This window comes from Lissotriton vulgaris, chromosome 2_1 (assembly GCF_964263255.1).
Source record: "Lissotriton vulgaris chromosome 2_1, aLisVul1.2, whole genome shotgun sequence".
In the NCBI taxonomy this organism is placed as follows: domain Eukaryota; kingdom Metazoa; phylum Chordata; class Amphibia; order Caudata; family Salamandridae; genus Lissotriton; species Lissotriton vulgaris.
In genome coordinates, this window is record NC_141687.1 from 304,100,419 (window position 1) to 304,116,755 (window position 16,337).

The 16,337-nt window shown below is 48.7% G+C and overlaps 1 protein-coding gene across 1 annotated transcript in view; it reads right to left on the bottom strand.

Moving 5' to 3' along the window:
- The window catches only part of VPS53 (VPS53 subunit of GARP complex), a 947,455-nt gene that overhangs the window by 19,804 nt on the left and 911,314 nt on the right, over positions 1-16,337 (bottom strand). Inside the window, exon 20 of the mRNA XM_086954994.1 lies at positions 4,765-4,902. Within this exon, the coding sequence (XP_086811120.1) occupies positions 4,765-4,902 (138 nt within the window). The remainder of the gene's footprint in view (positions 1-4,764; positions 4,903-16,337) is intronic.

Sequence of the window (16,337 nt, forward strand, 5' to 3'; positions counted from 1 at the left end):
ACTGGTCATCATTCTTCTATTACTCCGAAGATGCTCTAGGCAAAATTCTCAGTGCATTGAACCCAGCTAACCACTCTTCCGACCCGCTTCCGGCAAACGCAGTCAAAGCCCTTACTCCACTACTTCTACCTCTCTGGTCCAAGTTCATAAACAGTTTACTTCAGCAAGGATGCATCACAGACACCCTCAAAGTGGGCCAGGTCTCTCCCATTCTTAAGAAGCCCACGGCAGACCCCACAGATCTAAACAACTATCGCCCTATCTCCAATATCCCTACCGTAGCCAAGTTGCTGGAAAAATGTGTGCACCTACAGCTAACCAAACATATCAACCACTTTGACCTTCTCAACAAACACCAGTCAGGTTTCCGTGCTGGCCATAGCACAAAATCAGCCATGACACACATCATCGATGATGCGCTGCAAATACTCTACCAAAATAGATCTTGCCTACTCATCCTACTTGATCTCTCCTTGGCCTTTGATACGGTCAAGCACGCAAACTTGTTAGACCTCCTGACACACAGAATGGGCCTATCTGGTGTAGTGCTGAGCTGGTTTACTTCTTTTCTCCAAAACCAGAAACAATAATTCAAAGTCCATAACACCCTGTCCAAGCCCGTCCCAGTAACCCTGGGTGTACCGCAAGGATCCACACTATCCCCAACACTGTTTAATCCCTTCTTGGAACCTGTCACCGAAATTCTACAATCCTCTAACGTGCAATATCACATGTACGCAGATGATACAAAGATATACCTCAAGATACACACCCTAGAGGACATCAAATTACTTAACACAGCTCTTAAGAATACCCAAACATGGCTGGCAGAAAATCATCTTAAATTGAACGCCCTCAAGACCGAATTCCTATTAATCGCTCCGCCAGCTCAAATCCCCAAAATGCAAAACTTGATCAAACATATCACGGCGTTTAACGTACAACCTACCATTGTGGACTCGGCGAAGTCACTTGGAATGACTTTAGATAGTAACCTTAACATGCAAAATCATATCAGCAATGCTACAAAGGGAGCTAACTTCCAGATAAACACTTTAAGGAAACTGAAACCCTTCCTACCACTTAATGACTTTCAGCAGGCAATTCAAGCTCTGGTTATACCAAGAGTGGAATACAGTTGTGTCTCCCTATGTGGCCTACCCAAAGCATCAACTGCGCCTCTATCAACGCAGCAGCAAGACTCATAACTGGATATAAACGCAGCTCCCACATCTCCCCGGACCTTCAATCCTTGAACTGGCTACCCCTTGAGGCGAGAATTCATTTGAAAATTGCGTGCATGACACACAGAGCCCTACATCAAAAGACACCCAGTTACTTGGGACAGAAACTTACGATCTCTGGTGGGGCCAGATCCTCAAAAGATGCGGTAAAATTACTTCTGAAACCACAAAAATTCCAGAAGAAAAAAACTTATAACAGATCCTTCTCTGGGATGGCACCCAGAATTTGGAACGCCTTACCCCCAGAAACCAGACTTAACCCGTCCTCTACTTCTTTCAAAAAGGAAGTTAAATCCATCCTCATGGCCCAATCTGGACCAATCTCAATCTGGTTTTAGGCCCAGACATAGTACGGAGACCGCTTTGATGTCAGTCGCAGACGATCTACACATGTACCAGGATAGAGGTCATTCTGTTGTCCTGGTACTGTTGGATCTGTCTGCGGCATTTGACACCGTCTCCCACCCTACCTTGATTTCCAGGCTAACTAACATCGGCATGAAGAAGGAAGCCTTGGCATGGTTGAAGAGCTTTCTGACAGACCGCACCCAGCAAGTAGCTATGGGCGCATATAGGTCAGAGGAGGTTGAAATCTCCAAGGGGGTACCACAGGGCTCCTGTCTAAGCCCAACCCTCTTCAACATATATGTGGCACCCCTGGCTAACATCATGAGAAGATACAGATTCATCCCAATATCTTACGCGGATGATACGCAACTCCTCTTTCCTTTTAAAATCTTTACACCTGAGGTCAGAAAATCCTTCTCCCAGGGCATGAAAGCAGTGGCACGTTGGATGTCTTCCAACTACTTGCAGTGCAACGTTGGGAAGACGGAAGTCATGTTGTTTGGTGAGGCAAAATTGCTCTCGACCCCAGAATGGTGGCCACAAGATCTCGGCCCAGTGCCCAAGCCCAAACAAACTGTTAAGAACTTGGGTGTCCGATTAGATCAGGAGCTCACTCTCAAACAACATGGCAACCAGGTGGTGGGAGCCTGCTTTCATGTAATCAGTATGCTGCGGAAAATCTTCCCATTACTACCTGATACTACGAGGAAAACGCTGGTCCAGGCGCTTGTCCTGAGTCGCCTGGACTATTGCAATGGCTTACTCCTGTCTGACAAGGAGGGAGTTATGAACAGACTTCAGGTAGCCCAGAACACGGCGGCTCGCCTGGTTCTGAATGCCCCTCCCCGTACGCCTTCTAAACCTCTGCTGACAAAACTACACTGGCTACCTGTCAGACAAAGGGCCAAGTTCAAGGTATGCTGTACCATTCACAAAAGCCTGAATGGAATGGGTCCTGCCTATCTGACCACTAAATTTATACCTTATATACCATCTCGGACTCTTAGATCTAGTGAACAAGGCCTTCTGTGTGTACCCAGAGCAAAGAAGACTCGACATGGAGCAAAAACACTATCAATAGCCGGACCCTCTCTCTGGAAAAGTCTCCCACTATCCCTCAGACTATGTGTAGATCACCTCCCTTTTAGGAAAATGCTGAAAACCTTCTTGTTTAAACAGTAGACCATAACAGCTTCTAACATCCCTTCTGCTTAACTCCTGGTAGAAGCCAAAGGCGCGGAGATACTCCTTCAGGAGTGAAGCCAGCGCGATACAAACCTGCAAATAAAATAAATAAATAAATACACATGACTAGGGTCTGCTGAATCCCTGTAATGAGATGCTTTCGCGCTCTCAACTATAAGACACTTATTGATGCTAAATCTAACTATACTGCTTTTTACTACATTTTATGTACATTTAATTTTATATATTTCTGTTTCCTGTATAAGTAACATTTATTGTCTGTACAGCGCTCTAATATCTGCTAGGATCTTGTTTGCGCTTTATAAAACTCTCCAAATAAATAAATGTAGTCCGAGTTGACGTCTGAGCGCTTTAATAAAAGGCACAATAGACACTATAAACTATGTACATTCAGAGTTGAAACATCTGAATTACAACATGTCGCCAGGAATAGTAAGGGCTGTATAAATGAATAAATTAGTGTATCAAGAGAGAGAGAGAGGACTAGAAAGCTAGTCCGAATCCCCAGGGGTATATATATATATAATTATCAACAGGGACTAGCCATGTGTGACCATAGCAGGACTTTGAACTGTATTATCAGCAGGCACCTAGTTGGTGTTTTCATGAAGCCCTCACCCACCAACCTAGTTGGTGGCATGCTTCATCATCGGGCCCACCCAGTGACGCCTAATGTGTCCCGGCGTGCTTCAACGCCTGATTACAGCGGAGCAGGTATTTTACTGAAAGTGCAGTGTGGTGAGTGATAAAGTGAAGGTTAAAACGGCTTTGCAGTGGTCCCAGTACCCGAGGGTAAATTAAATTTTAATAACTGGGCCTCCGTGAGCGGTTAAAAACAAGGCAGGTGGATGTTATGGTGGTAGAGTTAAGACCACGTACATCCGATAGTGGTCGACATGTTTCAGCCAGTGCCTGTCAAAATGCTGGCTTTCCTCAGAACCATAAATAGTGTGGGTGCAAGTTAAAAAAACAACAAACAAACGAGTGTTTTACAGACTATGTGTCGCACTAACTAAGGTGCTCTAAGTGTGCGAGGGGGATTCCCTCACCAAGCGTACGCTAGCAATTTGCTTCGTATGCTCCCCGGAGTGATTCAGCAAGGGGATTGACCAAGAATGTTGGTCAAAGCCTGCGAGGTACCTGTTGTGCCGCAATCAACCCGGAGGTTGATGGCAGCACAACAGGTACCCAGAGGTTCGTTTTCCAGAGATGGTGTCACATCTTAGAAAAAAAGTACATTCTTTATTCAATAATTTGGTAATCGAGGAAATGTCAAACAGCTGGAAAAATGACGTCTCAACCAGTAGGTTCAAAGCTATGACCCTAGCATATTTGATCAAAGTCGATGAGGTGTCTCTTTTAGGAAAATGACTGCTTTGGTAGCCACTTTGGTAAAAGACCCACTCTGTAACATGGCTTCTGGGTGAAAGGCTGTAGAAAGCTAGCATTGATACTGTTAGGATATATAGCAAGCCCACTGTGAAATATTTTAAAGTACAAGATTGTGGAATTCCCAAAAATAGTGCCATTGTGTCCTTCAAGATAAAGCGTGCAATTCCTATATTTCACAGTCAGAGCTGTATAAAGAAGGGAATATAGACGAGACGTTATTGGGTTATGCCAATTTCTCCCAGATTCCTGTTCTTCCTATCTTTACACCCATTCCTCGACCCATGAGTAGTCCTTCCATTTGTCTCTTTACAGATCTCCCCCCACTTTCGCCTCAAACATTAGTCCACATCCCCCCTCGTCCTCATCTTCTAACACAAAATACTATGTCTTCCCCTTAGCTTCAGAATCTTCAATTCTCTTCCACTTATCACCTCTTCCAATTGCTGAAAGATGAGCAAAGGAACTTCTGAGGTCACCCCTGTTTAGGTACTCCAGATCAAACTCTTGACCTCCTCACCACAACATTACTTCAGACAAATACCAGATCACAAAAGACGGCCTTGCCTCTACCCACCTTCAAGATCATTTCAGCGCGCGTCATTCCTTTCACTACGATCTTTGTGTAGCTGGCGGGGGCCTTCCTCACCACCTGGGACCCGATTGATGGAAGATCAAGCAATACAGTTTTCAGAGAGTGCGTGTCCAGAAGCAGCTGCAATGAAAGTTTCAGATGGTTAGTAAAACAGCGTTTCAGTTAAATCATAAGTCCTGAAAGCGTGTTGCCGGTTTAAACCCACGCATGCATTCATAACCAACAGAGAAGAGTTAGCTGGCTCAAGGCCAGTTATTTGGAGCCTGCGTCCCAGACACTTTGCATAGCTGCCAAGGTTTCAGATTGCTATGTGTGACATTTTCATAATTTCATTGTAATTATGAGTGACATTTTTAACGACTATGAGTGACACTTTACCGCAAGCAAAAATCAAGCAATGAAACATATAGAGAAACATATAAAATATCATAATTTACACCCCTTTGAGCAACAAGAAACTAGTGCGCTAACAGGGGCCCGCCTGCGAAGAGCGCCAGCGAGCTGCTCTGCCAATCCATGCAAACATAAGCAAATGCTCAAGGTATGTGTAGAGATAAGATCCAGAGTGGAAACCAGCATATTCACACCATGGTCCAATGTTGGCAGCTTAGCCACCCATTACACCATCCCTACAACAAACAAAGTTATCCTCCAAGCAAACTAGTCATAAAGAATACAGGTGGAAACAATCCTTTTAAACATGCGGCAGAGTTAATTTACAAACACGTTTCAAGAAATATAAGAAATACGTGACCCTCTGCAGTGAATTATACTGTTGCTACTCACCATGCCTACTATGTACAAATGATACCAATCACTAGACTCCTCAGTCAATCAATCAATCAATCAATCAATCACAGCATTTATATAGCGCACTACTCACCCGGAGGGTCTCAAGGCGCTGGGGAAGGGGGGGTCCGCTACTGCTCGAACAGCCAGGTCTTGAGCTGCTTCCTGAAGGCGAGGTGGTCCTGGGTCAGGCGGAGGTGGGTCGGGAGGGAGTTCCAAGTCTTGGCGGCCAGGTAGGAGAAGGACCTTCCTCCTGTGGTGGCTCTTCGGATCCGGGGGACAGCGGCGAGGGCGTGGCTGGTCGATAGGAGAAGGCGTGTGGGAGCGTAGAAGTTGAGGCGGCTGTTGAGGTATGCTGGTCCTTGGTTGTGCAGGGCTTTGTGTGCGTGGGTGAGGAGACGGAAGGTGATTCTCTTGTTGACCGGGAGCCAGTGTAGATCTCTCAGGTGTCCGGAGACGTGGCTACGACGGGGGATGTCCAAGATGAGTCGTGCTGAGGTGTTCTGGATCTGCTGGAGTCTCTTCTGGAGTTTGGCGGTGGTTCCGGCGTAGAGGGAGTTGCCGTAGTCCAGACGGCTGGTGACGAGGGCCTGGGTGACCGTCTTCCTGGTCTCGGTGGGGATCCACCGGAAGATCTTACGTAGCATGCGCAGGATGTTGAAGTCAATGCACATGAATAGTGATACTCACAATTGTAAAAAGCACAAATGTAGTGATTGCTGCCTAGACTAACAAAATATTAACTTTGGCACCCGCGCTCCCCAGGCTTGCTCCTTGCCCCTCTGCTGGGGCTAAACAATTTTGTTTTCTCTTTCCAGGTAGATCGTCGTGGAGCGGGACAAGGTTGCCAGTGTTTGTTTTTGGTTGGTGAGCGGAGGACAGGGTCACCGCGCGGGACAGAGGACTTTGTTGCGGTGTGACAATTTCAGGCGGAGCGACAGTACAAGCCGAGGACGGTGGAGATCTACAGGAACTCCTCGAGGGTAGCGTGCTGACGGCTGCATTGCGGCGATACGAGACGAGACGCGGTAAGCGAGTACAGGGTGGTATTTTCCAACGTACTCGAGCGTGCCCTGGGATGCGATTAGCTTGCAGCTTGGGCAGCATCGTCTCCGGGTGTGTTGGTCGGCGGGAGGCTGGTGCGTGAGAGTTTCGTTTCGGGCAGAGCATGGGGGCAGCAGCCAGAGAGGCTTCCTTCTGACCACGAGGCACATGGGTTGATCCCCGCGCTGGCGGCAGCTCAGCAATATAAAAGTGCACGCTCGTTGTGGTATTTAGGCTGCAATTGGGGTCGAAAAGAAATAGGCGAAGCGGGGTCGAAAAGAAATAGGCGAAGCAGGGTCGGCCCTGGTTAGTAGCTGGATGGGAGACCTATATTAAAAAGAAACCATGCCAGTTCCTTCCATATAAACACCAAGGTTGCTATAATTGGCATAATTTCACTTCAGTATTTAGGGCATTTTTTGTGTGATTTTTAAGCCTTTATTTACCAGGGTCAAGGGGACTGTTTCAATTTTAAAGCATTTGAACGCTGCATTTGTCGCAATTCTTGCTGGGTAGTTAAGTCTGCCACAGGGAGTTGGTTTTAACATTGCAAATTAAATATTTTGAGGCAGTTTTGTTGGGAGCCTACTGTTACCAGGGGTCACTGTCTTTTTCAGCCGGGATTTTGTTTAACTTTCCTCTCATCGTAGGTCTGCATTCGGGGGTACAGCGGAACGGACTGCCGGGGCAACACACAGTGGACGTCGAGATCCGAGGACACGGGCACGCCTGCATTTCACTGCTTCTGGCGGGCCGCCGGGCTAGAGTACGCTCGCCCAAGCACCCAGGCTAGCAGGTGTGTTGCGGTCACAGTTGCATGGTGCATACGGCCAGCCTGTGAGCCTCCAACTTTTGTACAGGTACAAGGCACATAGTGCCCAAAAGTGACATATTGTGCAGTGTAGGGTGTAATCCACTGTGAGAGAATGTCTGGTAAGCGGGTTGCAAGGGGTTCCTGCATGGCGCTCATGTTTCAGACCATGATGCGCAGAATGTCGGCGATGGACAGGAGATTAGGGAAAGTAGATCAGTTGGGGAAGACCGTGGTGGTAATGGGCGAGAGGCTTGAGGCTCAGGCAGGGCCATCAGGAAGACCCAAGCGGGTGGTGGTGCCTCCTAAACCAAGGGGTGAATTAGATGCTTTACCTAAGCGAGTGAGGGCCAAGAGGACTTTTAATCGGCATCCCAAGCCATGTGGGGGTAGGGGATCCCCTGGGGCAGTCCCTGATCTGGTACCGACTTCACCAACTTGGCCACCCCCGATAGGTGTACCAAGGGACCTAGCCCCGCCAATGGTCCCACCAGTAATCCCGGTGGTACTCCCGGTGCCGTCCACGCCAGCACCTCTCCCTGTCAGGGATCCCCCCCGGGGCTGGTCAGGTACCCCCTGAATTGGCTGCCCTGGTTGGGGATTGGGGGAGTGCTACCCTCATCGGCTGATCCCTCGGCGGAGGCCTACACTGGTGGCTAAGATCATGTTGGCTAGGGGTGATGGCGGAGTGCCAAGTGCACCAATTTCTCCCCAAAAGGTTCTGCCAGCGATGCGGGGAGAGACAAGACTTTAGAACCTACGCGAGTCACTGAGAGTGGTAAGGAGGTTGCTTTGCCGGTACTGGGCGAAGGTGCAATACCCTCACGGGGGGAGAACCTGGCTCAACATGTGTCACAAGTAGTGAAAGAGCTGATTTGGGCAGACAAATATGTGAATATATTCTCATTGTTGATTGATAACGGAGAGTTAGAGTATGCTAAGTCACAAAAGGATTTGATGTTTCCTAGCGAATGGCAGTTTCAGTTGTCTAAATTCAGGGCGGAGGAGACGCTGATTAATTGTATCAGAGCCTTTTCTGTATTTATGGCAGTTACAGCCGAACGTTCACCCAACCTGCAGGCAGAGATGGCTTGTTACCAAAGTAGAATTGCAATGTTCAGTGAGAAGCATGGGGGGAACGGATGGAAGGAATATGCCATTTCTTTCAGGAAAGCTAGGGAATTCGACCGATCGTTAGCCTGGGTCAAGGTAGACTCCATTTCCTGGCATGACTAGTTTTCAGGTGGTCAGTCCACAGGGGTTGCCACAAACTGGAACAAGGGATATTCGCCCAAGCCCCAGCAGCCCTTTCGGCCAGCACAAGGGGGGGATGGGTCCAGCAAGGCCAGAGGCAATGGAGGTGAAAAGGGCGTGTGTTGGGACTTTAACAGGCGCACATGCACGAGGGTAGCGGGCACCTGCAAATTCAGACTTGCATGTTACATATGCGGCCACTCATCCCACCCAGAAACAGCATGCCGTTCAAAGGGTAGTCCTTCAGGCAACAGGGGGAAGAGGAAACAGGATTAGTGGGGGATACCTGCAAGGCGCACATTCACCCATTGATGTCCTGGCTATGATCCCTTGGCTGAACAGGTACCCAGATCATGCTTCCGCAAGGATGCTGCAAGAAGGTTTCACACACGGTTTTCGGATTCCTGCAGGGGGGTACACCGGGACACAAGAGTGTAGGAATCAGTTGCCAGTTAGACACAACCCTGGGGTGGTGGCATCCAAAATCTTGGAGGAGCTACGCCTAGGTAGGGTAGCGGGTCCTTTCGATGACATCCCGGTACATGACTTTGTTTGCTCACCCCTGGGGGTGGTCCCGAAGAAAGAACAGGGCGAATTTAGACTCATCCACAACCTCTCAGCACCTAGGGGAGCATCTTTGAATGATACAATCGACGAGGGCATCTGCAGTGTGAAGTATGCGTCTTCTGATCAAGCAGTAGAGATGTTGAGAATTCTGGGCCCCGGGGCATTGATGGCAAAATTAGAAATTTAATCAGCTTTCCGACTACTGCCAGTACATCCTTTGGACCAACACCTGCTGGGTTTTTCCTTTGAAGGCAAATACTATATGGATATGTGTATGCCCATGGGTTGCTCCGTGTCATGTGCATACTTTGAGACATTCAGTTAATTCTTAGAATGGGTGATGAGACAGACAACAGGGCACCAACATGTGATGCATTACCTGGATGACTTCCTTTTGCTGGGGGTGGCGGGCTCTCAGGAGTGTGCATGGGCATTGCAGGAATTTTGCGTGCTCATTCGGGCTTTTGGGGTCCTGCTCGCGCCAGGAAAAACGGTGGGTCCATCGACTTGTTTGGAATTCTTGGGCATTGAATTGGACTCTGTGGAGGGTTGTTTCAGGTTACCCAAGGAAAAGATTGTGAAAGTCAGGGCAGCATTACAGCAATGTTAAGCGAAAGAGAAGGTCACATTGCAACAGCTGCAACAGACCGTTGGTCAGGAGAATTTTGCATTAAGAGTGATACCAATGGCAGGCCATTTTCCCGCTCTATCGCGCAGGCCATGAACGGCCTGCGGGAAAAACATCATCGCACCAGACTGTCAGTTGAGGTGCGCCAGGACATCCGAATATCGATGGCATTCCTGGAGAATTTCAATGGCAGAGTGGTGTGGTGCGACCCCCCCCCAACACGTCTGCGGACTTGGGTCTATGGACCGATGCTGCTGGCAGTGTGGGATTTGACGCCATACTTGGCAACAGGTGGGTGGCACGGAGGTGGCCGGAGTGGTGGGAAGAAAGCGGTTTGACAGCAAACATTGGTTTTCTAGAGCTCTTCCCAATATGGGTCGTATTAACTGTCTGGCCTGAGCAGTTGTCCAACTAATCAGTGATATTCTGGTCAGACAACATGACTGTAGTCGAATGCATCAACCAACAGGCAGCACGGTGTAAGTTTATACTCCGCCTAATAGAGGAAATTGTGTTACGATGCTTGAAATTGAATGTGCAATTTAATGCCAGACATGTCCCAGGGGTCTTGAATAACGCGGCTGACGCCCTTTCTCGCTTTAAAATGCAGCTATTCAGGGAACACTTACTTGCGGCAGAAGCTTCACCAGCACACTTCCCAGCAACACTTTGGCAAATTGGTGCCCCCAACTACAGAACCTTGTGGCAGCCAGTTTAGCACCCAGGACCAGGACAGCTTACGAAGGGGCGTTCATGGCTTATTGCAATTTTTTGGGACAAGCATGGGAAGTAAAGTGGGGGCAGGAAGTGCATTTTAACTCATACATGAACACACTGCACGGAGAGGGGCGCTCGGCGGCGACAGCTAGCAGACACAAAGCGGCTGTCTCTTTCTTTGCACAGTTAAAAAGTGTCAGGGACCCCATAAACAGTTTCTTAGTGCGGAAAGCATTGAAGGGGTGGCGACGCCTACAGGCAAGCACTGCTGATTACAGACAGCCAATAGGTTTGGAACGGTTGTATGCAGGTAAGTGAACTGGTGGCCAACAACAAACTGGACAGGTTGGGTGGGCTGCAGCTGGAAGACTTCACGTAAGGGGTGATTCAATCTGGTTAACCATACGGAAATCAAAAACTGATCAGAAGGCCAGGGGTGATAGCTTGGTACTACACCGGGCACCAACTAACTCGTGCTGCCCGGTGTCACATGTGGAGGCATACCTCAGGCAACGGGTGGACTGGGCAACGGGGTCATTGTTAATGCACGCGGATGGGACATCATTGACCAGGTTTCAGTTCCAAAGAGTTTTAGCAATGGCAATCGCCAAGGCGAGTCTGGATCCCAAGGACTTTGGGACACATTCTTTCCGAATAGCTGCAGCCACTGAGGCAACAGCGAGAGGTTTGCATGCCACCAGTGTAAAGGGGATTGGGAGATGGTCTTCCAACGCTTATAAGCACTATGCGCGGCTTCACATGTTGTAAGTACTGACAAGCCAACCTGACACCTGCCTTGTTGTCTGTTTTCTTTCAGTTTCTCGGACCTGTGACGCAGGGCGGGAACTGTTACCTCAACAAATACAATCAACAGCAACGGGGCAACATCAAGACGACAAGAGGAAGACGCATGTAGTATGGGTTGTTGGTCACTCTTATGTGAGACGAGCTAAGCCAATTTTCTTTGCAGGTGATTGTGTACCGCGGGCAGAGAGCAGGGGTTATCAGGTCTCATTTCATGGTAGGTGGGGGCTCTGCCTAAATCAACTGAGGAGTTTTGTTTCCGACTTACTCGACAGACACACCCCGCCGCCCTCCATTGTCATCTTGCATCTTCGGGGGAATGACTTAGTGACACTGGGCAGAAGGGTCCTATTAGTAGAGATTATCGCGGCGGCGGGTTGGCTGGCGAAGGTGCTCCCAGGTTGCACCATAGTGTGGTCTCAGTTAATACCTAGACTGCAGTGGAGAGGGGCAGAGTCAGTTAGGGCGTTGAACCACTCGGTAAAGAGAGTCAACAACAAGATAGAGAGGCTGTTCAGGACAACTCACTTACAGAGTATTCCGAATGGGTGCATCTGGGGGGGGGTCACTTTTACTTGCAGGATGGGGTCCACTTGCCTGAGGCAGGCAATCGCTTATTTACAAGTAACATATTAGGATGGTTAGAAGGTTTCCTGAGATAGGTATCACCTTTCAGTGTAGGAGGTTTGGGGGGGCCAGATAGTCGGTCAACTATGCTGGCCTGTGGCGGTAAGATCATGATCGGTGAGCAGCAATTTAAGGTCCTTAGGGGGCGGCACCATTCTCGAGTGGGATCGCCCAGGGGGAGGGGCCAATGGTCTATCCTAGAGCTTCAAGGGCAGGATATCTGCTTGGTCGGAAGGGTGCCGGGGAGGGAGTGTTACACCCTCCTTACTTGGGCTGATAGCCACCCCGCACATACACTATGCCGCTTTAAAGTGGCACGAGTTAAAGGGCCCTTTTTTTTGGTTTAATGGAGTTCACGGAGCAGACGGGGTAACCAGGTGAGGTACGTACTCTCCCGGTAACCGGGCCCTGTTGCGCATGCGCACTCATACGTGAGGGCGTAGCTGGTAATAAGGATCTGACACCGGTCAATGACCTTGCCGTAGGCCCAAAATTGTTAGGATGCAAAATTCATACGTAGGATGTTAGATTCGGTTAGGAACAAGCTGTATAAGACATTTGTTAAGGTTAGCCCTTCATACCTGTCTATGATGATGTAAATCTAAAGTCAGAATTTTGCATATTGATGATTGTGTAAATAATGTTTATTTTAACAATTTTAATTTGTTTTCATATTTTAATAAATACGACCGGGGGGTCCCGAGGCCCCCCGCCTTCCAAAGAAGCTCTTCGCCTGCCTAAGTTACTTAGCATATTGTTGTGGTGGTTACTTGGCAGGGAGGGGGTGGTCGGTAATCACTAAGTGGCCTCGAGTCGTCTGGCCCAGGCTGCTGTGACGGTAATTCGTTGGCGGGCGGGGAGACCAATAATTCAGCTCCTGGGCCTGCCGTGCTCCAGCGTGGGTACTAGCTCTGCAGGGCAGGGCAGGGTCTGAGGTGCAAACAGCAGTGTGGGGTGAGCCAGCAGCCGAGCACCATGATGCCCGGGCCCCTGGCCACTGCCAGGCCCGCAAACCAGTGAGGCTGAGGAAGAAGGAGAGCCTCTCGCACCAGAGTCTTTACAAATTGTATAACTCATTTCGCCCTTTAGTAGCAGGACGTCACGTCACGTGCTCCTACGGCACTACGGCAAGTCTAAGACTTGTATCCCTCAGCCCCATGGCTCAACGGAAATAAAAAGAGATACATTATAGCATAACTACTGGCTCAGGCTGCCGCTGTGAGGCTGAGCCTGCTCAGCTGCTGAGAGCGCCCAAAGCCTGTGGGAGAAGCCAGTGCAGGCATTCAATCGCACTGCCAGCTGCCACATAAAGCTGTTTGTAGCACGGTTTTTTGTGACAGTAGAAAGTACTGCATTATGAGTGACAATGCATTTCAGTGCGGTGATGCACACTGTAATGCGTTAGTGTCACGTATGATGCGTGATACTTGGCAGGACTGACTTTGCATTACATGCATTAAAAACCTATGCATTTGGAAACTTCAAATATCCAGAGGCAATGCATCTCAATAATGATTTTTGTGCTTGATGTTGAAATGGGTGTGTGGGAAGAGCTTGTCTTATATGGGATGTGGACAATAACCAGGAGACCTTATAGTGATTGATGTGTATATTTTACCAAAACCAATATATGAGGCCATAGACTGCAAGGTTCAAAAGAAGTGTTTGCACAATGCAGGCACGCCCACTACACTGTTTCCATCCTGCACATGCACATCCTCCCTTTCAGCACTGATAATCCCAGTCGATGCCATCTATACACGACCCTACTGCATATAAACCATGTCAGTGTTCATACGTGCAGATTCACACAAGCAGTCCAGTGGGCCATATACACTCAGACAAAACACGACACAAACAAATATATGAACATCTCTACATTTATGCCACTCATTTATGCAGAGAGTCTACGACATTTCAGCGCTGTCTCTATCAATGCAGACTTCTGATTTCCATAACGATATGCCCACAAACAGGGCCGGACTGGGAACCGCTGTGCGCCCCCTCGCCTCCCAGCACAGCAGGAAAATTACCCCAGCAGCCAAGGGGTTAAATTACGGGTTGGGGATCTCTTTCCTAGCTGGCCTGTCCTGCTGTTGTCTCCCTTTCTGGCCTCTGAATTCCTGCCTCGACTTCGCCTCATTCACGCGCACTTCCCAATGCGCATGAGCATGACTGCAGACCCCACCCTAAAAAAAAACGGCGGCGCCGTGGAGAGGGTGACATATGCGCGCTGCGCACGTCTTCAAAAATATAAATAATTTATTTGAAATTGGCGCGGCACCACAGCTCACACCAGGCCTCTCAGACAGCCAGGCAGCCTGATTGTGCTTAATGTACTGCTGTAAGCACTGTGTTCTATTGTTGGGGCTGATTTGGACCGACCGTAAATCAGCCCCAACAACAGAACCGGGCCCCCTGTCACGAAACCGGCCCCCACCCCATCCACCCTAACGGGGGATTGCCCGGTGCCCGGATTGGCCAGTCGGGCCCTGCCCACAAACTTCAAATCCAAATGAGAATTCCATATCCACCAAAAAGCAAAGAAGCACAAGGAGAAGTACAACACATGCATAAAGACTCTCCTTGGGGTACTCGTGGAGTCTGAGGGTTTTGTGAACAGTTTCAGAAAAATACACGTTTTTTAATGTGTAATATTGTCACTTCGGCACCAGGGCACCACATATGACCGATTAAGAGAGGAGCTAGAGGATCAGCCACCCAGAGGAACGCCCACCTGCTAACTCTAGTGTGACACCTGAATTTCATGAAACAGTGAAGAGATCTGTTTGTCCCGTGTTGTTCCTTGCCTGAAGCAGAACCTTAAATCTGTCCTTACATGATGTAGTCCTGAAATCCACAAAATATGATTTGCTCAGCCTTTACTTCTGCTAAGAACTACCGAAGCCAGGTACAAAAAGTACAGTTTTGGCTGCACCGACAGGCTAGATAGAGGGTGCTACCAGAAGGCCGACTATACATGTCGGTAGCAACCCAAGGCATGCAACTGGTCTTGTCATGAGCAGCGGACTAGAAGAGTTCACCAACTGAGAGGCATGGCTGGCTTGCTTGCGTGCCATTCGATTTCAGCCTAGACTTCGGTTTTGGAGCAACTGCACGCCTTGTACAGGGGTGCTTGTCGCATAACATACATCTAGTTCCCTGCAGGAACCATGCAGCACGCACATTCCAAGGCAAGGCAGAATTAATGCTCATAGCACCAAATCTCAATAGTTTTCTACCAAAGTATCGAGCTTCTCATCAAATCCACAATATTGAAGTTATGGGTTTAATCAATAGTAGATCACTTCCAGAGCAAGGAAAACAGAGATCAGGTTACTGCTATAAGAGGAACACCTGGATGTCCGGTTTATTACAGAAATTGTTGCCTTTTGTGGCAAAGCTATTGGAAACCCATGTAGCAAACTGCCTGTCTGATTTTTTGGAGGAGTCGGGCTATCTTGACCCCCACCAGGCGGGCTTCCGGCCGGCTCATTCGACAGAAGCAGTCATAGTGGCAGTAATGGATACTCTTAGAGAACATGTGGATAGGGGCTCCCCATGGGCACTGGTATTGTTAGATCTTTCAGCGGCGTTCGACACGGTTGACCATGAAATATTGGTCGACCGTGTCGAACTGGCAGGTGTCCAGGGGGCGGCTGCCAGTTGGCTGTCGTCTTTTCTAAATGACAGGTCTCAGGCAGACCGCCAAGTGCCCCACCTTGCCTCTCCGTACATAATCACATGTGGGGTTCCTCAGGGCTCAGCACTGTCACCGCACTTATTTAACATCTATATTTCTCCTCTGATTCGATCTCTGAAGTTGAGAAACGTGACAGTTTTTAATTATGCAGATGATCTGCAGTTGGTCCTCGAGATGGATGGTTCCAATCGCTCAGTGGCGGAGTTCCATGAAACACTGCTGTTTATACAGCAGTGGATGGATTGTAACCATCTGAAACTTAACCCGGGCAAGACAGAGCTTGTCTTGACCGGGGACAGTGGCAAATTCTGGGGTCCTCGTTACTGGCCGACGGAGCTCGGTCCATCTCCTTCTCCTTCCAGCTCAGCCAAAACGCTGGGGGTCTCTATGGATAAGGATCTAAAATTAAAAACCCAGGTGGGCAGTGTGATATCAAAATGCATCTTTCGGATGAGGAAGATCAGGAAAATCCATCGATTTTTCACTCAGGACGCTCTGGTTTGGATCCTAATGGCTACGGTCATATCACATTTGGACTATGCGAACTCTGTATACTTAGGGATGCCAAAATACTTATTTAAGCTATTACAGTTGGTTCAAAACCAGGCAGC